Source organism: Cercospora beticola, chromosome 8, assembly GCF_033473495.1.
Source record: "Cercospora beticola chromosome 8, complete sequence".
NCBI classification, from domain to species: Eukaryota; Fungi; Ascomycota; class Dothideomycetes; order Mycosphaerellales; family Mycosphaerellaceae; genus Cercospora; species Cercospora beticola.
Window position 1 is genome coordinate 417,898 of NC_088942.1, and position 22,473 is coordinate 440,370.

The 22,473-nt window shown below is 53.1% G+C and overlaps 11 protein-coding genes across 11 annotated transcripts; 3 read left to right on the forward strand and 8 right to left on the reverse strand.

Annotated features, from left to right (window-relative positions):
- Positions 1 to 8: 8 nt before the first annotated feature.
- RHO25_011547 (uncharacterized protein) lies at positions 9 to 1,028 on the reverse strand (the record flags this gene model as incomplete). Its single annotated transcript, XM_023602966.2, has 1 exon — positions 9 to 1,028. The coding sequence occupies one exon, from the start codon at positions 1,026 to 1,028 to the stop codon at positions 9 to 11; it is 1,020 nt and encodes a 339-aa protein (XP_023454376.2).
- Positions 1,029 to 1,903: 875 nt separating this feature from the next.
- RHO25_011548 (uncharacterized protein) lies at positions 1,904 to 3,313 on the reverse strand (the record flags this gene model as incomplete). Its single annotated transcript, XM_023602967.2, has 1 exon — positions 1,904 to 3,313. The coding sequence occupies one exon, from the start codon at positions 3,311 to 3,313 to the stop codon at positions 1,904 to 1,906; it is 1,410 nt and encodes a 469-aa protein (XP_023454375.1).
- A 673-nt stretch (positions 3,314 to 3,986) lies between these two features.
- Positions 3,987 to 5,632, reverse strand: RHO25_011549 (uncharacterized protein; the record flags this gene model as incomplete). The annotated part of the gene is made up of 3 exons (XM_023602968.2): positions 3,987 to 4,163; positions 4,288 to 4,649; positions 4,711 to 5,632. The coding sequence occupies 3 exons, from the start codon at positions 5,630 to 5,632 to the stop codon at positions 3,987 to 3,989; spliced, it is 1,461 nt and encodes a 486-aa protein (XP_023454378.1).
- A 1,081-nt stretch (positions 5,633 to 6,713) lies between these two features.
- RHO25_011550 (uncharacterized protein) lies at positions 6,714 to 8,041 on the reverse strand (the record flags this gene model as incomplete). Its single annotated transcript, XM_023602969.1, has 4 exons — positions 6,714 to 7,275; positions 7,332 to 7,719; positions 7,768 to 7,906; positions 7,955 to 8,041. 4 exons carry the CDS (start codon positions 8,039 to 8,041, stop codon positions 6,714 to 6,716), a joined length of 1,176 nt encoding a protein of 391 aa, XP_023454377.1.
- A 373-nt stretch (positions 8,042 to 8,414) lies between these two features.
- RHO25_011551 (uncharacterized protein) lies at positions 8,415 to 10,251 on the reverse strand (the record flags this gene model as incomplete). Its single annotated transcript, XM_023602970.2, has 4 exons — positions 8,415 to 8,990; positions 9,049 to 9,765; positions 9,819 to 9,918; positions 9,968 to 10,251. 4 exons carry the CDS (start codon positions 10,249 to 10,251, stop codon positions 8,415 to 8,417), a joined length of 1,677 nt encoding a protein of 558 aa, XP_023454381.1.
- Positions 10,252 to 11,367: 1,116 nt separating this feature from the next.
- Positions 11,368 to 12,310, reverse strand: RHO25_011552 (uncharacterized protein; the record flags this gene model as incomplete). Its single annotated transcript, XM_023602972.1, has 3 exons — positions 11,368 to 11,599; positions 11,653 to 12,089; positions 12,146 to 12,310. The coding sequence occupies 3 exons, from the start codon at positions 12,308 to 12,310 to the stop codon at positions 11,368 to 11,370; spliced, it is 834 nt and encodes a 277-aa protein (XP_023454379.1).
- Positions 12,311 to 13,207: 897 nt separating this feature from the next.
- RHO25_011553 (uncharacterized protein) lies at positions 13,208 to 13,633 on the reverse strand (the record flags this gene model as incomplete). Its single annotated transcript, XM_023602973.2, has 3 exons — positions 13,208 to 13,371; positions 13,427 to 13,564; positions 13,624 to 13,633. 3 exons carry the CDS (start codon positions 13,631 to 13,633, stop codon positions 13,208 to 13,210), a joined length of 312 nt encoding a protein of 103 aa, XP_023454383.1.
- Positions 13,634 to 14,056: 423 nt separating this feature from the next.
- On the forward strand, positions 14,057 to 14,703 carry HHT1 (histone H3.1; the record flags this gene model as incomplete). Its single annotated transcript, XM_023602974.2, has 3 exons — positions 14,057 to 14,081; positions 14,260 to 14,367; positions 14,426 to 14,703. 3 exons carry the CDS (start codon positions 14,057 to 14,059, stop codon positions 14,701 to 14,703), a joined length of 411 nt encoding a protein of 136 aa, XP_023454382.1.
- Positions 14,704 to 15,444: 741 nt separating this feature from the next.
- RHO25_011555 (uncharacterized protein) lies at positions 15,445 to 16,272 on the forward strand (the record flags this gene model as incomplete). The annotated part of the gene is made up of 1 exon (XM_023602975.2): positions 15,445 to 16,272. The coding sequence occupies one exon, from the start codon at positions 15,445 to 15,447 to the stop codon at positions 16,270 to 16,272; it is 828 nt and encodes a 275-aa protein (XP_023454385.2).
- A 968-nt stretch (positions 16,273 to 17,240) lies between these two features.
- Positions 17,241 to 19,087, forward strand: RHO25_011556 (uncharacterized protein; the record flags this gene model as incomplete). The annotated part of the gene is made up of 2 exons (XM_023602976.2): positions 17,241 to 17,649; positions 17,712 to 19,087. 2 exons carry the CDS (start codon positions 17,241 to 17,243, stop codon positions 19,085 to 19,087), a joined length of 1,785 nt encoding a protein of 594 aa, XP_023454384.1.
- Positions 19,088 to 20,208: 1,121 nt separating this feature from the next.
- RHO25_011557 (uncharacterized protein) lies at positions 20,209 to 22,368 on the reverse strand (the record flags this gene model as incomplete). The annotated part of the gene is made up of 1 exon (XM_023602977.2): positions 20,209 to 22,368. The coding sequence occupies one exon, from the start codon at positions 22,366 to 22,368 to the stop codon at positions 20,209 to 20,211; it is 2,160 nt and encodes a 719-aa protein (XP_023454814.1).
- Positions 22,369 to 22,473: the final 105 nt, after the last annotated feature.

Sequence of the window (22,473 nt, forward strand, 5' to 3'; positions counted from 1 at the left end):
CACAGGACTCATGAGACGGAATTGCGGGGCTCATGCTCTTCCTGTTGTGCATTCCTTCTGGGCAGAGAGGATCTGATTCCGGGCCAAGAACGTCGCGAAGGCTTTTCGGATGCCCTGGCCTTCTCCTTCTCAATCTCACCGCGCTGCTCGCAGCGCTCAGCCAAGCCGGCAAGGAGCGGCGCCGTGCTCAACTTCTCCAACACCTGACCACTCTTGACGACCACACGCCGCCTAAATCCTTCTGCCTTGATCTGGCCGCGAAACCTCAGGTGGACGACTGTCGCAGCTTCTTCAGAATCTGCTTCGGGATCGTGAAGCTCGCGTAGCAAAAGGGCCCAGGTGAAGTCACACCCATAACGCCGCGACCGGAAGACAATTGTATGTGGCTCTTCGACCCGCTCCACGACAAGATAGTCATTGTTGCCGAGCCCGTAATCGGGAAGCCGCTCACCAGGGATGAGCCTCTGCCACTTGGACTCAATTGTGCGCGAAGGTCGCCAAGACAATGGAAGCACTTTCTCCGCAGGTTGCGGCAGGTACCAACCACCTCGGTTCTTGCCGATTTGCAACAGCCACGGAAAGATGACTTCGGCGGGTGCGCGAATAGTGCGCTTCTGGTCGTACACCATGGCCGCATCCGGAATGATATTGTCACCTGGAAAGAGGTCTTCCTTCCTCATTGGCTTTTCCATCTCAGACTTGTCGTTCTCGCCAGAGAGATCGGTGCTGCTCCTGTTCAACGTTTGATTATTGATCGGGCCGCCAGTCTCCTTTGCCAAGTGTGCATCATTGTCACCAGCGCGTGGAGGGCCATTACTGGCATCGTGGAACGTCTCATGCATTTGCGACTCCTTCGCTGCTTCTCTCTGAGCAGGCGTCTGCGCCTTGGCGTGCTTCTCGTCGCTCGTCTTCAACGAGCTCTTTCGAGGGCGCTTCTCATTCTTGGTGGGTTGAGCATCATGTGAGTCTTTAATGGCTTCTTTTGTAATGGGCTGCTCCAAATCTTTCTTGACGTCCTCTTCAGCCATGGTTGCCAGTGGTGAGGCGTAGTATCTCATTAGCTGATTATGGAATGAGGAGATGAATGGTCCACGAGCAGCAGCACAGCCCTTTTTGATAAGTCGGGCTCCAAGGTTCTGCGCCTGCCTCGAATACCAAACAAGCGTTTCACAATAAAATGCCAGGTTCGCCTGCTTTACCAACCATTGCAATCGGCATAAGCACCATCCTTCACAATCACGGTACTAATTACGAAATTGTCCATGCGCAGCATGTACCTCGCTGCAATTGCGTCGTCCTCCACTTGCTCGTAGTTGCCTGCTGCCTGCGGCTTCGTTCGCCAAGAGTACAAGTTCTTGCACTACACCTGGTCATCCGCGTCATCAGCATACTTTCTTCCACTGGGCATCGAAAGTTTCAAAAGCACGGCACAACCAAGCTGTGCTCTCGAGCATCCCAGTCGACAACACGAACATCGAGATGTTCGCGTGGTCTATACATGTCGAGTTTCAGTGATCGGCAACGATCAGAAGAATAGATGTAGCAGACAGCATCGAAGCCGGCAAAACCCGGGAATACACATGTCACTGGTCTTAGGTCTCGAACTATGCACACTGAAACTGTTGAGCCTAGATCGATGCGACGATATGGCGTCGGGTGACTTGCAACGTCACCAAGAACGGCGTGGACTCGGCTCGTGTTGCAGGCTACAGCCGTACAACGGCTGTCTAACAGAATCTCCACGTGAGACTTTACACCTTTTCTGCGACAAGTCACACATCATGCGACCACAATAAACCGCAAACTCTTTCACCGAAGCGCGGCAAGAACCAACGCCAAGAAAGCAAAATGCTCACCGCTTGGGAGTTGACAGGAAGTTCTCGAGTTACCGATGTTTCTGCGACTACGGCTGCCTACTGAGCCTTCGATCCCGCCGTTTTACCCTCCACAGCTCGAACATGAAGAGAGAGGCCACCAGATACATGGTGCCGGCAAAGACTTGAGGATGCAGATATGCCCATCGACCCATCCTCGGTCTTCGCAAGTAAAGCGCAATAACTTCAGCAAACGTCGTCGGCAAGACTGTAGTCAGCCAATGCAGTGAGAGGAACGAAGGTACCTCAGCAAGACCAGCAACCTCTGCGCAAAGCGGCCCAATCGTCATCCAGAAGGTTCCAATGAAAGCACCAGAGACAAATGCGAAAAACAGCAAGACTCCGTAGCTGTTCCCTGGAATCCAGACCGCAAATATCATCACCGCATTGAAGAGCGTAGCACACGCCGCAACTTCAATCCTCCCAAGTCGATCACTAACAAACCCAATAGCAGGCCTCCCAATTCCCGTTCCAAGATTCAAAATCGCAGTCAGAGTACTCGCTTGCGCCTGCGTAAGCCCCACAACCTCCACAGCATAACTACTCAAACTATACAACAGAGCCATATACCCAAAAAGATTCAAAAAATTCCAGCCAAGCAACAACAAACACTCATATCTCTTCAACAAATGCGTCGCAAACCCCAACTGCGGCGGCTTCACCACATGATTCCGATCCCTCACCAACAACGTCGCACTCACATTCCCCACCAAACACAAAATCCCCGTAATCCTCAACGCCCACCCAAGACTTATCCGTTCAATCATCGCATTTGTCCCCAAACTAAACGTCAAACCCCCAAACCCGGACCCAGCACTCGTGATCCCCGCAGCTAAACTCCTCCTCTTTTCAAACCACTGCGGTAGAACTTGAATACTAGGTATAAAGATCGCACCTAAGCCCAACCCGACTAGAACTCCCTGACTTAAATACAACTGCCAAATCTCACTCGCAAAACTCGCAGCGATGAATCCTCCGGCAAAAACTACGCAACCTGTTAACATGACATAACTTCTCCCTAATTCGCGGGTGAGGATTGTGCATAAGGGGGAAATTATCATTGCGACGCCGAATTCTAGACCGCCGATTAGAGCGTAGTCGAGAGGGCGGGCGGAGGGGAAGTAGGTTGGGGTGGAGAGGTAGTGGGAAATGTAGACGCCGTAGGAGGCTGCTACGCCCCAGGTGAAGAAGTTTGTGGTGGAGAGGGCTAGGCAGACGATCCAGGCGTAGCCGCCGTCGGGAGGGGGTTCGATGGCGTTGAGGTCTGAGGTGGATGTGGGTGTTATGAGGGCAGAGCAGGTTTCTGTTGTGGGATCGTTCTGTCTGGCTTCATGATGTCGTTCATCGTCACTTGTTGTTTGGTCGGTTTGTTCGGGAGTGGTGGAATCTTGTTGTTGATGTGTTTCAGAGAACGAGGAGGATCGCTCTTCATGTGGCATGATTGCTTCAACTCTTGCGATGTGGCGAATAGTTGGGTATATGTCCTTTTTGTTGAGCTTCTTCGTTCCCGAGGACGTATACAATAAAGTCGTAGCAGTCCTCTCAGCAGTGAAGACTCTCTTCACGCCATCAAACGACAATGTACTTCAGAATCACCAAGCTATCCCATCCAGAGAGAGGTCTACTAGCACACGCCTTACAGATGTCACTCCACCTCATCAAGCAGATCAGATGCAGTGAAACTAAGGTACCCCACATGCTGCAGCAGCAATCCTCCAACCCCAATCATTCAGATCTCCGACTAGGACGTAAGTGATCGTCACAAAAATACAGGCAAAGCACATGATGTACTGTACTCCGGAAATCGGCACGTCCCTAACCGCGGCAAAGGGAGTCTGCTGCGAAGCTAACGATGTATTGGGCAATTTTCTACGAGTATGCACTCAGTCGTCCGAAGTCGCATGCAGCTACACTCTTATGGACAACAGCGCACATAAGTTGCTGACAGGACATGGCTTTCCCTGCAAGTGAACAGAATACTCAGCTCATAGTGGCGGAGATTCGGCATGGGATGTAGGGCGTTGTTCGCAGAGAGAGGGGATGTAGAAGGGACAGCACATGAACACCGAGCAACGCCGACGGAAGGAGAGCAATATCGAGTTTTTATTCTTCTCATATCCGTCCTTTGGGATCCCAGCCCACGATGGACCATCTTGTGGCTATGAGTCCGATGCAGCCTACGAAGAAGCTCAGACCTCCCCAGATCTGCGCATTGAGATAATCGCCTCCGTTTTGTTGAATTAACGCGCCTGCTAAAGGCGGGCCTGTCAAAGAGGCGAAGCTCACGACCTGTAGGACTCGTTAGCGAAAGCCCATGTCTCTAACCACAACTTTGTAGTGCATATGTGGATGGCCGAAGCGACTACCACACAATTCACTCGGCGATCAGAAGGGCGCAACGAGGGAGCCATACCGTAAATGCCATTCCCATGCGTACACCTGCTTTCTTCAAATCCGGAACCTTGTTGAGGCTGCCGATGACTGCTGGCCAGAGGGCTTGAATTACGGCACTTCCTGATCCATAAATCGCCGCAAACACGTAGAGCGCCGGAAGCGAATGTATTCCGATCCATGCGAACATCATGATCCCGCAGAGAAGGCAGAATGGTATGAGAGTATTGAGAGATCCGATCTTGTCAGCGAAATAGTTGGGTACGAGCCGGAAAACGAACCCGACGCAGACGACGGTGAGAAGCAGGTTGATCGATTGTTGGTAGCTGACGCCGAGGACATTGCGACCATATGAGCCGATGTAAAAGAAGACGAAGTAGAGGCCTGGCAGAAGTGTTAGCGATTTTGAATCAACTCTTGGAGGTGTTCAAGGATCGAAGCTCACCCCAGAAGTTGAAGAACATGCTAATGCAATAAAGCGCAAACGGCAATTCCTTGAACGACGCCCAGTCAACCAGCGGTCCAGACTTCCTCGGGGGCAGACGCGTGCGGAGGAACGTAATCGTAACAATATTCGTCGCCAGCATGATGAAACCAATCACACGCACAGTCCAAGGATATCCAATCTTGGGCAGAAGCTGCTGCACAATGACCGGAAAGACAACGCCTCCTGTACAAGATCCAATAGCTGTGATGCCAACTGCCAAAGCTCGTCTCTTCGCAAAGTAGGTCGTGATGAGAGACATGGCAGGACAGAATTGTAGACCATTTGCGATGCCGATGCAAAGCGCTTGACTTAGGAATAGTTGCCAGAAGTTCTTCGCTTCTGCTTGGCAAAAGATGCCGACGATGAGGAAAACTGCTCCGGTGATATAGACTGGTCGGAAGAGGCCTGCGTCTGTCGCTCGGCCGGTGAATGTGCCTATCCCGAAGAGGAGGAAGATTTGTATACTGCCAATCCATGAGATAGCAGAAGGGTCGACTCCAAGCGTGTTCTCGTAATATGTTTGAAAGACTCCGAATGATGTGATGTAGCCAAATGTGGAGAAGATGGTGAAGTGCACGCATGCGACTTGGATCCAGGCTTGAAGACCTCCATCCGGCGGCGGTCCTGGATCTTGCCACGATGAAGCAGCTGATCGTCTCGATATCGTTCGTGAAAGAGTTCCTGCGAGTCCCGTCGGCTTCTCTCGTGGGCTCACGTCGTGATGTGGCGATTCTTCTGCTTCTTCAATCGCGCGTTCAATTTCATCGTCTTCCGGGTTCGGCCAGGATCGCATATTCGCATCATCGGAAATCGCATGCCCATCTCGGTGATCCTGCTTCTCCATATCCATATTGCTCGTGTCTGAAGCAGCTTTCGCCATCGTGCCTTTTGTGCAAGCGGCAAAGGAAAGTAAGTATGACGCCAGACAAGATCTAGGAATGCCTCAACAGCAAAACACACAAACTTGTGGCACAGATCATTCAGGTGTATGATTGAGTAAGAAGAATCGGATCGGCAACAAACCGCTTCACCCGCAACGCCCTATGCACATCCTTGCCTCGTAAAAACAAGCAAAATGGGGGTCGTCTACTGCTGCCATGCAATTTTTGCGGTGTAAAGGAACGCGAGGTGCGTTTGCTCCCTCGCTAGTGTGGATCCAGTAGAGGCGTTCAGATTGGCGGAAAAGGTCTTAGCCTGTCGGCACGCCATTCGCTCATGGCTTCGCCGTAGGGCCTGCGGTGTCGAAATCGATGCATGTGGTAAGAATGTCCGTTGACTTTGCGATGTCGGATATGCTGTTGATCCTGACTCCTGGGGAGCAAGAGCTGCTTTCTGAGAAGGTACTCTGGTCATCACGTCTGCTTACAAAAGCACAAAGTATCGGACCGGGCACCAGGCGATTGGCAGACCTTGTGACAGTCATTGAGTGTCTTTTGCGCATGTCGTCGAGATATGCTTTGACGCGATTCCTGTGCGTCGTTGAGCATCCAGACGATGTCGCGCCAATCTGCGTCGCACAACATCTGGCTGGACGACTCGCGGTGTGCATCGCGCGTTGGCTTCATCATAAACCGTAAGAGGAGATGGCGGGCGCGATGCGAAGCAGAAGGTGATGTTGAGTGGACGAGCGAGTGAAGGCAAGAAGTGTTGCATCCCGGACACGGACCAGGAAGTCATGTCTTGCAAACCCTGCACGACAAAACCTGGTATGGACGTAAGGTATTCCGCAACGACCGAGACGCGAGACATGTTCGCAGGGCGCAAATGGATTACCAATATGGAGCGGGTCAGAATGCCTCCCAATAATGGCTCGGTCTATCTTCGCCTCAGATTTGACAGAGCACTACACAATGAATACAGAAGAACAGCCTCATTCCTCTCGGGCTCTCCCTCGAACACCACATCTTCTATCTGAAATGAATCCAGCCGCCCTGCATCGATTGTCCACCTGAAGCTTGTTTTCAATCAGTGTAGACAGTCACCGTCTGTTGAGCGGACCGCACTGGAGTGACAGTAACCACGGCATTTCGAACTGTAGTTGCAGTATTGACCCTAGTAGCCAAAACATTTTGAGTACCGCGAGGGAGCGCCTGGATAATCGTCGTAGGCACTACAGTGACGATCGCTTGAGTTGAGAGAGTAGTGACGGTAATAGTAACAACCTGTAGAGTAGCGAAGGTCGTGGGTACCACCTGCAGTGAAGTGATTCGTCGGGTAGAATCTGGCAAAGTCGCAATATTCGTAGCGGTCACTGTCACACTCGATGTTATAGTCGTTAGTCGCGAAATTGTGGATAGTATCGTAGTCGGAACTGGCTGCAGGATTGTCGTCGTAACCAAAATGACCTGCGTGGCGATTTGGGTGGCTGCTGGCGGGTAGACAGTCGTATCTACTGGAGGGAAGAAGGGTTCACCATTACTGCTCGCATTGTAGGCCTGCAGTTGAATTCCCGCAGCACGCCTTCGCGTAATAGTAGGGGTGAACGGAGTCGGCTGATACCAGAAAGCCGGGTTGCTTGATTTGCTGGGGCATTATCAGCTAACGTTTCGAGCTCGTTGAGGGTTTAGGTGAGAACTCACAGCACGCACACTCCTGGTCCTACAGCATTATTCCCGCCAGTGAAAGTGAAAGTAGTACAACGGGAATCGCTAGTACACTGGGCGAAACAGTCGTTGAAGCTGGATGTTGCATTATTGGTTGCGTATGAAGTTCCATAGGTGTCATAGCCGCAGCGCATAACGTAGGGCAAACCAGTGTTCGCATCGTTGACGACAGTCCGGTCTTGAGGGAACGGACAAGTATACGAGGACGCTTGGGGAGCGTAGCTAGCCAGTTTGATTGCGGAAGTCAACCTCGGGTTGTTGCGTGCGGCGAATACCGGTGGTGATCCATCGACGGCCACGCCTTTGTAATAGCATGTCCCAGCATCTCTGAATGTCCAACCAGTACACGCCGTATTGTTAGAACCTGCGTGGTCAAATTAGCGGCGAAGGACGATCGGTATTATGTACGTACACCAGGCCCAACAGTCATTTGCACTGCCAACCCCGTCCAATTGGTAGAAAGCTTCGATGGGCAATGCCTCATCGCCACATCTCGTGACATACAGAACATCGCTGGTAGTATCTTTATACACTGTACCATTGCCGGAAGGCTAGAGAGTTGGTCAGCAGGATTCACGAGCCGGGTCAAGCTCACTTACGCAAGTGTAGTTGTTGTTCGACTGCGCAAATGCGTTGATTGCAAGGAGTGCGAAGGCTTGGGAGAAGAGAGCATGTCTGCTGCGCATTTTGCCGATCGAATAGAACTTGCTCGATGCTGAATGGTGCCATTTGGGGGAGCATGGCCTGGTGGGTGCTACTCATACATAAGCGCCAAGCGCGGCTCGTGAGAATGTGTTCTGTCACATCGGTACACCCGACTGAACAGCGCGCTAAGAGAGGCCCAGACGATGTGGAATGTTCAGATGTATTACCGGTTCACAATACTTTCGAGCGATCTGCCGTGTCCCAAGTCTGAATTCGGGGCCGTGATGATGAATGCGGCTCGATTCACCAGCAGACTGAAATATCACCCGCCATTCATTCGAAGCCGATACAGCGAAGAGCCTATGGTACGCATTCCAGCGATCCGTCTCTGGAGAATCTGTCAGTATCCTCGGTCTAGCCACTATTCTTCTCCGCCTTGGCCTGTCGTATCCTCGCCTCTTTCTCCTTCTTCTCCCGTCTCCACTTCATGCCATACTTCACAGCCGCGAGCGGCCCCAGTATCGAAAGCAGGAATAGCACAGCGAGGATCGTGTACGCCCAGCCGCGACCAATCGCATTGCCCATCGGGGTGATTGCAGCACTTGCCGCGGCGCCCAGCAGACATCGGAAAACATTGTTGGCTGCTGTGGCTGTAGCCGGTTGTCCGGGATAGATGTCGAGCATGAGGACGTTCAGAACTTGGAAGCCAGCTGTGATGCAGTAACCGAACAGCGCGAGCAAGACAACTGGCCCTGCCAGCGAAACTTTGTGATCGAGCATCCAGCCGTAGCCAAGCGTGACGAGGGCGCCGCAGATGAGAATGGGAAGCGCGATCTGCATTCGCGCGAGCTCGATTGGGAAGTTCGAGAGATCTGTTTCTCTGTTCTTCGCGATGGGAAAGTTGAGCCGCTTTGCATGTCGTCGGTAGTTCCAGTCAACGAGGAACCCGGTGGAGAAGGCGGCGACGATGCTGCCTCCGCCGATCGATATCTGAATCGGCAATCGTGAGTGATTTGGCGCTGAGGTTTCCATAAAGAGTCTGACTTACGAAAATGAGTGAGATGTGAAGCTCGTCAAAGCCATACACTTTGGAGAAGACCTCAGATACGCCTGTCGACAAGGCATAGTAAAGAGACATTGCCAGTCCTGTGGCAAGTAGGATGAGTGCAGTTTCCAGGTCAGTCATGGCCACAAGTGTCGATATCGGATTGGGAATTGTGAGCTTGTAGTTTGTGCGTAGCTTTTCGAGCTTCTCTTGATCCACTTCAATTCCCCTCTGGGCACGATGTCTGTGTCGAATGCTGTCTGTCAGGTTCCAGCTTGACCAAGGCGGTGGCACGGACGCGTCGCCGACAATGTTCCGGCAAGTCTCCGGGAGGAGCAGAAAGAGAGGGACAAAAGTAGCGCCGGAGAGTATCAGTAGGAACCAGAAAATCCAATGCCAGTCGAGGTATTGGACAAGCAGTCCACCTATGAGTGGTGACACTGTAGGGCCCAGTATACTTGCAAGCGATGCCCAAGCAATGTACTGTCCACGCTCGGAGGAGGTAATGCAATCGCCCACGAGGCCGTTCGCTAGTGCGATAGTGCCACTACTGCCTGCAGATTGAAGCATTCGCAGTACCAACAGCGCGACATAGCTGTCCTGGAGGGCAAGCGCGAGGTTGGCGACGATGTACACTGTAAAGCAGATGATATATGCTGGCCTTCTCCCAGCTCTGTCCGAAAACCCGGCGATCATCATTGGTGCCAGGCCTTGTATGATCTGCTTTCGAGGTCAGTCAATGACAGGAAAGTCGACAGTAAACAGCGACGGACCAGATACGTGGTTACAGTGATGTTGATCTGCGAGTCCGAAACATTCAAGTCGTTCGCTATCAGTGACAGAGCTGGGAAATAGATGGATCCAGTCATTGGGCTATCGAATGTGAGCAATTGTACGGCTGCTTATACACATGTCAGCATACCTGAACCAGCCAGCAAATGAGCCAGCGAGAACGATCGCTCGTTTCTGGCCAACTGTGAAGGTCGAGTAGTCTTCTTTGGCTATCGGGTCCACGCTCTCTTCGCGTGGCTGGTCGATGGGTACATCTCCCTGTGCCAGCTCCTTGCCAGAGTGATGGCTTTCCGGTACTGCATGAGTGGACGTGTGTTGGATCTGCGACTCGGCATCTGCAGTATCGACTTCCGCTGTATCGGTGGCCTGACCTGAGTGTTCATCTCCGTGCGTGCTGCTCACTGCTTTGGTCATGCTTCGTGCGATATGCCTGAAGCCATGAATCGAGGCTTCTGGTGTACGAGAAAACCTGGCTGACACTGATCGTGGGCCAGTCTCGAAGCTGTATTTGTCGACAATTAGAAGTCAGTATCCAGCAAGCAGCCTGCTTGACAATATAGCTATACACAGCGGCCAAATCCGTAGCTGTGCTACCATGCCCAATGTCGCCGGAGATATGTCTTCACCGCGCTCGCGCCTATATCGTTTGTGTTCCTGACCTACCACTGTTCCTATCAGCCCTTGCGTGCAGAACAGTCAGGCGGGCTCGCAGATGCGCGGCAAAGGCGCAAGATCGGCACGCTCAGCGCTCGCTGCAAAGGACTTAGACATTTAAGTCCACTCAGCCGCCGGCCTCGGCTTGCGTCTTCGGCGAGCTTCATGCTGTTGACGTGTTGTTCGTCGTGGTATGGGCAGGCGCAGCTAATGGTGGAACATCGTAGGTCATCTCGAGCAGTGTGATTCACGTGTTGTAGCATTGCATTGCCGCCTCTTCGCTGGCGACGCGTCGCGTTCTACGGTCCATGCTCTTGCTCTTTCGCCGATTCTGCGACGAGGACAACCGCTTCGTGGCTGTCGCGCTCTCGGGTGTTCGACTGAGGACATGGCGTCTGAATGCTTTCGTTGAGGCACGATGGAGCAACTCTGGCTCTCGTCGAGTTGGTGCTGTGGTTGAGCAATGTTTCAGTCGTTGGGTGAAGGTCAAGGGTTACAACTCTTTGGGTCAATGCTTAGGGTTACATAGACAAAAAGTCATGGGATTGTGCGAGGCGACGATGATGGTGTCCAGCTTGATCTTCCAGCGCTGAAACTGGTATATGTTCCTTTCATGGTCATTTTGGTATTGTGTGAGAATATTTGAGTTCGTTTGTCTTGTTGTGGACGAGATATTTGAGGATGTCGGAATTAGTTGATTATACAAATATCATCCTTTCACGATCAACAAGCAGTCACGGTACATGATCTACCCAGTCTCATGAGACAATCCACAACATACACCGAGACTGACAGCAACATCAGTGGTAGAGACGAAGTGGATCGTGCAGTTCGATGAACATCGTAACCACGTGTTCATTATACTGTCGCTACGATCTACGAGCTCCCAATGCCCAGCTTCCGAGCAGCCTCTACAAAACCCTCCTCATCCAGCTTCACCCAGACATCCGGGATGCCCTCGTCTAGCAACTCAGGATGCCTCTCTTCCTGCGAGCGTTCCACGTAGAGCGTTCGGAATCCATTCTGCTTGGCGTACTTCAGATCGTCGAGATGAGCCGCGACCATCATGCACTCAGCCGGCTGCAGGCCCATCTTCTCCGCAGCACCGCTGGTCATGTCAGCACTCATTCCCGATCAAAGATTGTATCAACGAAGACTCACAGATAGACCTTCGGACTAGGCTTGTACGACTGGAACATCTCAGCAGAGTAAATGTGCGTGAAAGGCATGCTGCCATGCTTGACCATATCCTCCAGAAGAGAGACATTTCCGTTGCTCAACGTAATCGTCGAGAACTTCTTGTTGAGATCGTGAAGACCTTGCACAGTATCAGGCCACGGAGCCAATCTGTGCCAAATCAGACTGAGGTTGACGAGGTCTTGCTCATCGAAGAGAGATCCATCATGCACAAGCTCAGCAGGAACATCGCCTTCCCTTGGGAGGATCAACTCGTGCGCGATCAAGATCTCTCGCAGTGAGTCCAGATGATGTTGGTCAACGGTTTTGTAAGGTATCGTCGGGTCACGGGCTATCGATCGTGTGAACTTAAGGTAGGAGTTTCTCCATTCTTGAGCAATGCTGCCCCAGTCCTGCTTGGTCTGGTGTAGCCGACGTCAATGTCAAGTTGCCGAAGACTGCTGATTGGAGAACGAACCAGTCCATCTGTCTTCAGCCGGATTCGCGTCGCAATCGAAGATGTAGGTCTGTTCAAAGCCTGACTGCAGGCGCTCTCCAGAGCATCTGTCACGGTACTCCGCCAGTCGACGCAGGTACCGAAGACGTCGAAGAAAAGTGCCTTGGGCTGAGGATCGAAAGACATATTGAGATAGATCAAATTGGAAGAAGGCCCGGATGGTAGACGACCAAGCGGACTGCTAGTAAATGTATACTACAGCATGTTGCGTCAGACGTGCGCCTTTTACCTACCCCGTTCGTCCAGCTCGCCAGAGCCTCTCAAACGAGTGCGACCTCGGCGGAGCTGCACACTTCGCAAGCACTGCCTTGGCTGCCTGCGCAAGACACAAGAGATGTTGTCGTGTTCAGTTTACACCAAGCTGCCGATGTATAAGATGTCATAGCTATGCAGTCGTCGGTCGTCGCGTTCTCGGTGGACTCTGGGCGAGGTGGTTCTGGAATCTGGAGCGCAGCCCGCTGGAGAAGGGTCGAGACTCAGCCTTTCCGCGCAACTTCCGCCGACGTTGCAGCGGAGCGATGTGTTCGCGCACGCAATGATACTCAGCAACAATGAAGCGCATCGTGATGGCTGCACGGCATGTATACAGCACAACATCATTATCATCGTCTCTACGGTCCAGCACACGTGAGAGTGGGCCCGGAGAACGGATAGCGCCGATTCTTTGCCCGACGTCACGCCATGAGACATGCTGCAGCGCATCGACCACCGCGACACGCGACTGTAAACAAAGCGAAGAGACGAGATGGAGCAAGAGACGCGCGAGAAGACAGAGAGAGATGAGAGCATGTGTGAAGTGTTGGTATCATGTGTCATTCGAGTCTTTGACTGCTAGACTCTTGCCATGTAAACTCCAGCCGTTCATTATGATACAGCACCCGTAAGCTGAGCGTGAAGTGCTCGCTGTCAAACCCAACCCAATCGCGCCATCCATCGCCGGCCGTCTCTGCGCCGCAGCTTCATGCTGATGGATATCTGAGTGTCGTAAAACCATGCAAATGTAGAAAACCAAAGACCAATCGCTTAACCACCGAAACCGTAAAGGGTGCGGCCTTGACGCTTGAGGGCGTAGACAACGTCGAGAGATGTGACAGTCTTGCGCTTGGCGTGCTCAGTGTATGTGACGGCATCGCGGATAACACCCTCGAGGAAGGTCTTGAGGACACCACGGGTCTCTTCGTAGATCACTGGAGAAGATGTCAGATGGTGCGAGGCGCGTGTCGCGTTGAAGTGAGAACTTACTGGCAGAAATACGCTTGACACCACCACGACGTGCGAGACGTCGGATAGCTGGCTTGGTGATACCTTGGATGTTGTCGCGCAAGATCTTTCGGTGGCGCTTGGCACCGCCCTTTCCGAGACCCTTGCCACCCTTGCCGCCTGAGAGCGAAGTCAGTAAAGGCGACGATGAGGTGTGGATGAGATGGGTGTGTACTCACGTCCAGTCATTTTGATGGAGGTTGTTGAGAAAGTGTTGTGTTGGAAGAAGTGTTATTGATGGTGAAGCTGATTGAAGTCGCTGGGTGTGTTGGTGTGGAGTGTAAGAGTCTGAGTTGGTGGGGGAAGCGCGGTACTTGTACGAGACGCGGCTGGCTGCGAATCACGCCGACGCGCGCAAGATCACAACAAAGCTGGCACGTGCTTTCCCCAAACATTGATCTTTGGCGAATCCGGCCAATCAGCGCACGCGTCGCAAACGACAGTTACGAGTGTCAGAAAGCAGCAGGTCTAAGTGTTGATTTCACAGGCAGCCGCTCTGACTCTTAATTCTCGCTTTCCTCTCCCACCTTTCTTCTCGACACACACCCAGCGACATCATCACCACAACACCTCCACACAACTCATCTTCATCAACCACATCAATCACACACAATGGCGCGTACCAAGCAGACAGCACGTAAGTCACCGCCTTCCACCTCGTTGTCGCTCATCATCGCTGCCGTCGCAATACCTTGTCGTCGCATCTCGTCACGTCGGCTTCTCGCCACCTGACATGCACACAACATTGCGACGCGTCCTTGATCACAACAACACATGGCCTCTCACCCGGACAACACTCTGACATACCATCACAGGCAAGTCCACTGGTGGCAAGGCCCCACGTAAGCAGCTCGCCTCCAAGGCCGCTCGCAAGTCCGCACCATCTACCGGTGGTGTCAAGAAGCCTCACCGCTACAAGCCAGGTAAGCATCGAGTCGCCTCGACTTCACATCCACAACACCATCTAACATTCATTCCCAGGTACCGTCGCTCTCCGTGAGATTCGTCGCTACCAGAAGTCGACCGAGCTCCTCATCCGCAAGCTGCCATTCCAGCGTCTTGTTCGTGAGATCGCTCAAGACTTCAAGTCCGATCTCCGCTTCCAGAGCTCTGCCATCGGCGCTCTTCAAGAGTCCGTCGAGGCCTACCTCGTCTCCCTCTTCGAGGACACCAACCTGTGCGCCATCCACGCCAAGCGTGTCACCATTCAGAGCAAGGACATCCAGCTCGCCCGCCGTCTCCGCGGTGAGCGTTCTTAGATGCTTCTCTCTTTCAACTTCTTGCGACACGACCTCATGAGTAGCCACTCCGACCTCCACCAACAGTCAAAGGTGTGATGGGCAGTGGTACTTCTACATTGATTATTGGCACAATGGCGTTTCGGGTACTCAGATGACTACGGGCTGAGATGGGGGTGTTTTTATCAGAGATATCACGGGCATCACGGCAGGCAAGATGGCCATCTGTATCATAATGACAATGATGCAAACAATTGCAACCCATTCAAACACTTCAATACTGTTCCATTTCCATCTTCTCCATGTCTCTCAATCTTGCTTGATCTCTCGCGCCGCTGCTCGCCTGTTCTGACTTCACATCCTCGTCGTTGCTCACCGGGCGCAATCTGCCTCAGAGACTCCCGTCGCCCGACGCGTTCTCCGCGAGGCACGCTTTTGACGCTCCTACAGTACATTCATATCAGGATCATTCTTCTGTACACATTCGCAGAACCACCAGCATGATCAAGATTCAGTTGTGCTCATGTACAGCCTCTGCGTACTGCAGAAATACCGCTGGTTGATGTATTCAGCCCTACGAGTTCGCAGCTGACGATCTACCGAAGACCTGGTAAGGTACCCGAAGCTCGGCTGGCTAGAACATAACGCCGACTTCGCCCAAGCACACCATAGTCCAACTAGTTTCTCAACTATGCATTACACCTTCCAGATCTGCTCATCCGGCTTCACGAAGCCTCCAATGCGCGTCGCAAAGCCAGAAACATGACATTCGCTTTCTTCGCTGGGCGGTCCACCTTGAGACGCCTTCACCAGACCGTCCAGCGGAACATTTCTCGACAGCATCGAAACGAAAGCACAGGCTCGCGAAACTCCAGCAACAGCAACCAAAATGCCACGAATACCACGCCTTCTCCTCCGCCAGGAGCAACAACGGGCTCCTACCACGCCTGGCTCGCACCCCTCAAAATCCCCTTCCGAGCCTACAGCACCATGCAAGCAAGATCCCCTCTTACGGTTCAGCTTGAATCCAGCCTCATAATCTACTTCCTCGGCGACCTCTGCTCCCAACTCGTCCAAACCTCCTACTTCACGACCTCGCGCTACGAACCTATCCGCGGCCTGCGCGCCATGATAATCGGCGGAATAAGTTCCATCCCGAGCTACAAATGGTTCATGTGGTTAGGGAGAAATTTCAATTATGATAAACATTGGAAAGGGCTCGTGGTGAAGATTTTGGTCAGTCAAAGTATTTTTACGCCGGTGTTCAATACGTATTTCTTTGGGATGCAGACGCTTTTGGCGGGTGGGGGGTGGCAGGAGGTTAAGGAGAGGGTTGTGAGGACTGTGCCTACGAGCTGGCTAAACAGTTGCAAGTTCTGGCCTATGATTACGGCTTTTACGTTTACGTTTATTCGGCCTGTGAACAGGAATGTTTTCTCGGGGTTTATTGCTATTGGGTGGCAGACGTATCTTTCGTGGTTGAATCGCAATGCTGAGAAGGCGTTGAAGGCGAAAGAGAAGGCACAGGGAGTCATTGCAGGTAAGGGGAAGAAGAAGAGCGGGAATCAGAAGATCGAGCAGAGTCCTTGAAGGGGTCGAACAAGATTGGACAGGCTGAGCACTCAGACGTGAGTGCTTTGCGACTCTTGAACAAGGAGCAACACAATGCCAGCGTGGCTGAAGAGGCGCCACGATCATCAAGTCGTCGAGGTTTCGAAAGGGAATCCTGGATGACTTCTCTCGCTCAAAGCTATGGCTCAGGCTGAGAAGCGGCAGCGGTCATTCAAAGCATAAAGGTCTGGATCTCCGGGCGATCTCCTGCCGAGATGTTCACAAGCACTCGTCTCTGCGCAAGTCTGGACGTCTCGAGGCTTGGAGGATAGATCAATCACACGGGTGAAGACTGCACTGGGGTGCGAACGGGATTGCCCAATACTACTGCACTCTCTACCTTGAATTGCTATCCTCTGAGTGCTCAGCTATAATATAGAAGCGGCAAATGCGCCTGTGCATAGAAGACGCAGGTGCAGTGGAAGGGCTTCGCAGAGGCATCAAAGTCGCGAGTGTTGGACGCCAGGCCGAGCCAGATCTCAACTGAAGAGTAGCGCATGCCATGATCGCGAGAATGCCCGCCGTGACCAGCGGGAATTGGACTATCATTTCCCCAGCCTCATGTGCTGCCTGACGAGATATGTTCGTATTTAGCACTTATGCATGCAGGAAGAGGGCATTGGTCGAGAGATTCGCAGAGAGGCGATGCTGCCTACAATGGCGCGGTGGCAACAAGGCACCACGTACCACACACCAGCACTTGACATAGTGGAAATAATCTCATTGTACATCTGAACTCCTCACAACGAACATGCTTCGTGAACGCTGCAAGTTCCACCCATGCTGACCAGTCGTGTCAAGCTGACTGGCTCGTGACCTCGCGACAACTTCGAAGCGCCCGCACTCGCGTCGCGGGGTGGATGGCCATGTTCGCCGCTTATCACCACCGCCAACACTTTGCCAGAGTATTTCGAGTGCAGCAACATGGTCGCCGCTCGACGCTCACCATGGCCAACGCGGTCGTCGATCCAGCGGTGGATGACGACACGATAGCGCAGCAGCACGCGCCGGACGAGAGCGACTATGGATCCGACTTGGACGACGCCACACTCGACGAGTTGTTCAGTCAGCCTCTGTCCCCGCCACAAGGAGGACCGCCGCCAGGAATCAATACAGAAGATGTGGAAGAGCCGGTGATACCTCAACGCGATGAGTCGGAACTTCAATCAGACATTCTGCGTCTCCCACGCGCCGACGTGGAAGCGTTGCTCGCGACTTTGGGGCACGCCACTGCATTGGTGCAAGGAGCCCTCGATCAGCCAGTGCACGCGCTTGACGGGATTGCAGAGGCACGCCTGGGCAGCCCAGGTTCGGGGAAAGTCCGATACAGCAAGTCCGGCGACATCGTATCACCGAGTATGTTGAGCAGGAATGAACCTTCGAAGCCGAACTGACGGGCTGACAACAGCGGCTCAAAGCTGAACATGTAGGCGAGACACCGATCAAACGAGAGAGCAGTCCGATTGAACAGCCTGACACGAACGACACGCGATCACCCATCGAGAGATTTCGAAAACATCGGGCATTGACAGTCACGGACCTCGTGACGCCGGCATGGTGCGAGCTACAGTATCGGTACAGCCTCACGAAATATGGGAGGATCAAGCGAACGCCCGCCATGAAGCAGGGCAGTAAGATCCACAAACAGATTGAAGAGGAGACTCAGATCGAAGTGCCCGTGTCGACAACGACAAAGGAAGACCGATTTGGTGTGAACTTGTGGAATATTATACAGGGCCTGCGAGCGTTACGTGCCACAGGTTTGACGCGTGAGCTGTCAGTCTATGGGGTCGTGGATGGGGATGTGGTAGTTGGGAAGATCGATGCCGTATCTTACGCGTGTCCGGACGAGAAGTTCGAGGCTGATATGCTCGCGATGCAGGAGGCAGCGAAGAATGGGGGGAGCAAGATCAAGAAAGAGACGCTTCCCGCAGATCAAAGGACGATGACAGACTACCTCCGAGGGTCCCAGGAGCAGGACACGATATTGAACAGCCAGGCAGCCTGGTCAGGGACGCCCGCACGACGGCGATCAGCAAGGACCATCTACCTCAGCGATGTGAAGACACGGGGCTCGAGAACTGTCCCAAGCGGCAAGATGCTCAAGTCGACACAGATGCAGCTCATGCTGTATAGGCGTTTCTTGAACGATCTCGCGGCCAACGAAGTCGAAGCTAGCCGCATCTTCGATCTGTACAAGCTGGATGCAAATGCTAATTTCAGCGACGATTTCCTCGCCAGCATGGCAAAGCTGCAGCCCAGCTCTCCGACACCATCGCAATCTGCATTCGCGGGATTCGAGGTGGACGATGCGAACGACGAGATGATGCCGTCAGCAGACCACGACGTGTCCGGTTATGATCCCCTCGACGAGATCCTCAGTCACAATACCCTCTCCTCCCTCTGGTCTCACATGATCGCCGAGTTCCGTCTCACGATCCCGATCAGCTCAAGCTCTTCCTGCATCTCGCCGCTCTTGACGGCCGAATTCCGCGATGCGTCGAGCGGCTCTCTCATCGGGCGGCGGAGTTTTGCATACGACGCCGACGTACTGGAAGAGTATGTCAAGAGCGAAATGTCATGGTGGAGAGGTGAACGAGAGGCGCAAGGGGTACAAGACATCGAGGAAGCGGGCTACAAATGTCGGAGCTGCAAATTCGCGGACATTTGTACGTGGCGGATAGACTTGGATGAGAAGCATGGGCAAAAGGGGAAGTTGAGGAGGTCTACGATCACGCCGTCGGCGACAACGCAGTCGCAGGGCAGTCCGGTGGCGAAGGCTAGCCGGGCGTGAAATTTCCCAGAAGTGGCAAAGGATCTTTCTTGGAACGGCTTCAGGTGACGCCCTTCTACGCTTTTGTCTGCTGTGTCATGGAGCAAATGATGATGATGATACCCGGATGCATTGTTTTCCTGTCGACTTTAGGGCTGTGATGTGTATATATTCATTCTACGGGTTACAGACGGGATCTGCTTTTGTCCAATATTCTCCTTGCCCTCGTCCGAACATCCTAGGACCAGTTCCAATTCTGCAGACGTTCTCTTTCATGCCATCCCATCGTGCTTAGGGTTCGCCAATATCATTAGGGTTACATGAGCAAAAAGTCATGGGACGCCGGCGAGGTCGTCAACCTGGGCTTAATGGCTTTTGAACTTCATAGTTATAGTCTCATAGACCATTTGATATTGTTCCAATATTTCCGTCTCGATCGGTCGCCTCCTTGGCGAGATGTCGACGAAGTGACGAATTATGCTATCTGCTCAAATGCCACTTTTTGAGCAAGATGGGCTCAAAGCGTATGGGATGAGCTTGAGCTCCGAAACACGAGCGAAAGAAGCGTCAAGCGGGAGCGACGGCGGGAACCGATGGCAGTACTAGACAGGATGATAGCGTAAAATTGCCGCGTTTCCATATTATGTAGCTACTGCGAGAGACTGAAGACTGCGCTGGTGATGACAACAAGAAAGTGTTCATGCGAGCTGCCTATCTCCATCTCCACCGTTACGCTCCGCCTGACACGGGAGCTGAGCTGAGCTACTGCGGTCAAGGCCGTTGCTCTGAGGTAGGTGAGCCTGTCTGCTTTCCACGTTGTCACAGATGGCTGCGGCAGCCACATGGCCGCCAAACGAATCCAGCAAAGGAGAAGGCCAAACAAGAGGAGAAATACAACGACCGACTTACTTCGGGTATTACTCTTGGTTGCAAAACTGAAAGCAAAGTTTGGTCTACTTACCATTACTAATGTGGACTGCGAGGGGCATCCGTCGCCATCATCGCAACTGACAAAATTCGCAATACCAAGACATTGTTTGTATCTGTAAAGACAGCCAACCAATGTGGAAGAGAAAGAGAAGTGGTACTGTACACAGCATGTTCGAACACGAGCTGACAAGTAATTGGTTCTACATGCAGCTTCATTGCGGTGGCTGTTGATGTCCGAGATTGCGCAGGATGGCACCAATGTCGAGGTTCTGCTGTGGAGCAGCTCCGGGCTGGGCTTGCTGAGGCTGCTGAGCTGGGTAGCCTTGAGCTCCGTACTGCTGAGCGTAGGCTGCGTAGGCGGCAGCTTGTTGCTGTTGCTGAGCGTAGTATGCTGGGTTGGCGTATGATCCGGCCGGCGGTTGTTGGGGTTGCTGGGCGTAGTAGTTAGGATACTGCTGCGGTTGGGCGGCTTGAGGTGTGTTTCCGTATTGGAATTGGTATCCGTTGAATTGGTATGTCTGTGGTTGTTGCGATTGTGGTTGAGCTTGATATTGCTGTTGTGGTGCTGGTGCGGTGTACGATGTGGGCGCGGAAGCATGGTTCCCGCGGGCATTGTCGGTGTGGCGATTGGAGTGAGCGTAAGCGTCGCCGCGTTGACCTCTGTGGGGCTGCTGGCCGCCTCCGCCTCCTCGCTGTTGTCGCGAGTCGAAGCCACCTCTGCCACGACCGCCGCGTCCTCGTCCTCTGTCACCGCGATCACCGCGACCACGACCGCGACCGCGATCGAAAGATTGCTGTGGACGAGGTGGACCGCCGCCAGCCATGAGCTCACTGAGGTTGTCAGGACGCTTGAGAGGGGCATAGAACTCGTCTGCTGGCTCATCATCATCGTAGCTCAAGCCGCCGCCATAGCTTGAAGATGGAACGTCGCTAGCTCCGGCGGTGAACCGCCTGTCATCGGAAGCTGGAGGTGTAGCGTAGTCATGCTGGCCCTGTACGAAGGCGCTGCGCGAGAGCTTGCCTCGTCCAGCCTTCTTGGCATACTTTTGCTGTCGCTTGAATTCTGCCTCCTTCTCGTCATCTGAGAATTCCTGTTCATCCTCATTGACTTCCTCATCGTGGATGTTCGATGCATCAGTACCTTTGAGGTTCTTGAGCGGCTGCGTGAAGACAAAAGTGCTGTGACTGTCGACGTAGTAGACATTGGAGCCGAATTCGAGGCCAAGGTCCTTGATCTCATCGGCGTTGGTAAAAGCGACGCTGTACAATGGTTCTTGCACACGACCAAATGTCTCAGCAACAGCACCCACAACCTCACGCTTCTCGTTGCAGAGGACGGAGCCACTCTCAAGGACTTGATATTCGCCAGGTGTGACGCCTTTGATAAGGACCATATTGCCAACAGTGTTGCTTATGTTACCAAGCAAGGTTATTTTCATGTCCGGTGTGATAGTCACGTCTGGTTTTGGGATCACCTCTTCCTTGACCTCGTTCGCAGTCCGCGGCTGATAGTCCTTGTCTGCTGCATCCTTCTTGTGGTCTCCATCGTCGTTACCGTCATCTGCCATGAGCATTTTCGCTGCGGTTGCGGGATCGAGTAGCTCATACCCGTCCTCGCTGCCGCTGTCTTCGTCGGAAGAGTCGTCCGACGAAGTGTCGGAGTCTGATGATGACTCTGCATCGGACGAATCGAACTGCCACTCGGACTCCTTGCTCCCCTTTTGTGCCGCCGCCGCAGTCATGAACTCAGCGTCATCGGTGACTTTTTCTGGACGCGCCAGCAGGCCAGTTGTGTCGAGCATCTGCACGTCTGGCTTGTCTGTTGCAGCCTCCTCTGCCTTCGCTTGCGCCTCTACCGAACCCGCACCAGCTGCCGCCTCTTGATCATCATTAACGAGGCCTCCTGTACCTGCCGAAGCACTTTCCTGCGGTACTGGAGCATCGCGAACAATGTCTGTGGTCTCATCGAGGACACGTTCTTCCTGCGGCTCGAGCATGGGCTGATCGGGCAGACTAGTGACGAGGTCATCGCCTTGTGTTACAGCCTCGGCAGGCACGCCATCGGGAAGCTGCTCGCTGTCCTTCTTCGCAGCAGCATCACCTGTTTGTGGTGCAGTTGTCACTGGCGGCAGCACATTTGCAGATGTCGGAACGGGACTCGGCGGACCTGGTTGCTCAGCGGGCTTCGCTGAAGTGGCAGCATCGGACTGCTTCGAAGTGTTGGAGTCGTAGACATCATCCCAATCGTCTTCGTCCTGCATTTCGTTGCGAGTGTTGGTTGTCACGTCGAGCGGTGCTTCCAGTCGCATTCGCTTCGGCGGTCGTGCTTCGTCGGGCTCTTTCAGATCGAATTTGTCGACAGTCTCCGTCATGCTCTAGTACATGCTGCACGTGGAATGCTGTAGAGAAGGATGTGTTGTGATCAGTGTTGTTTGGGAGCGAAAGTTTTGGAAAAAGAAGCAGAGCTTCACGAGCTT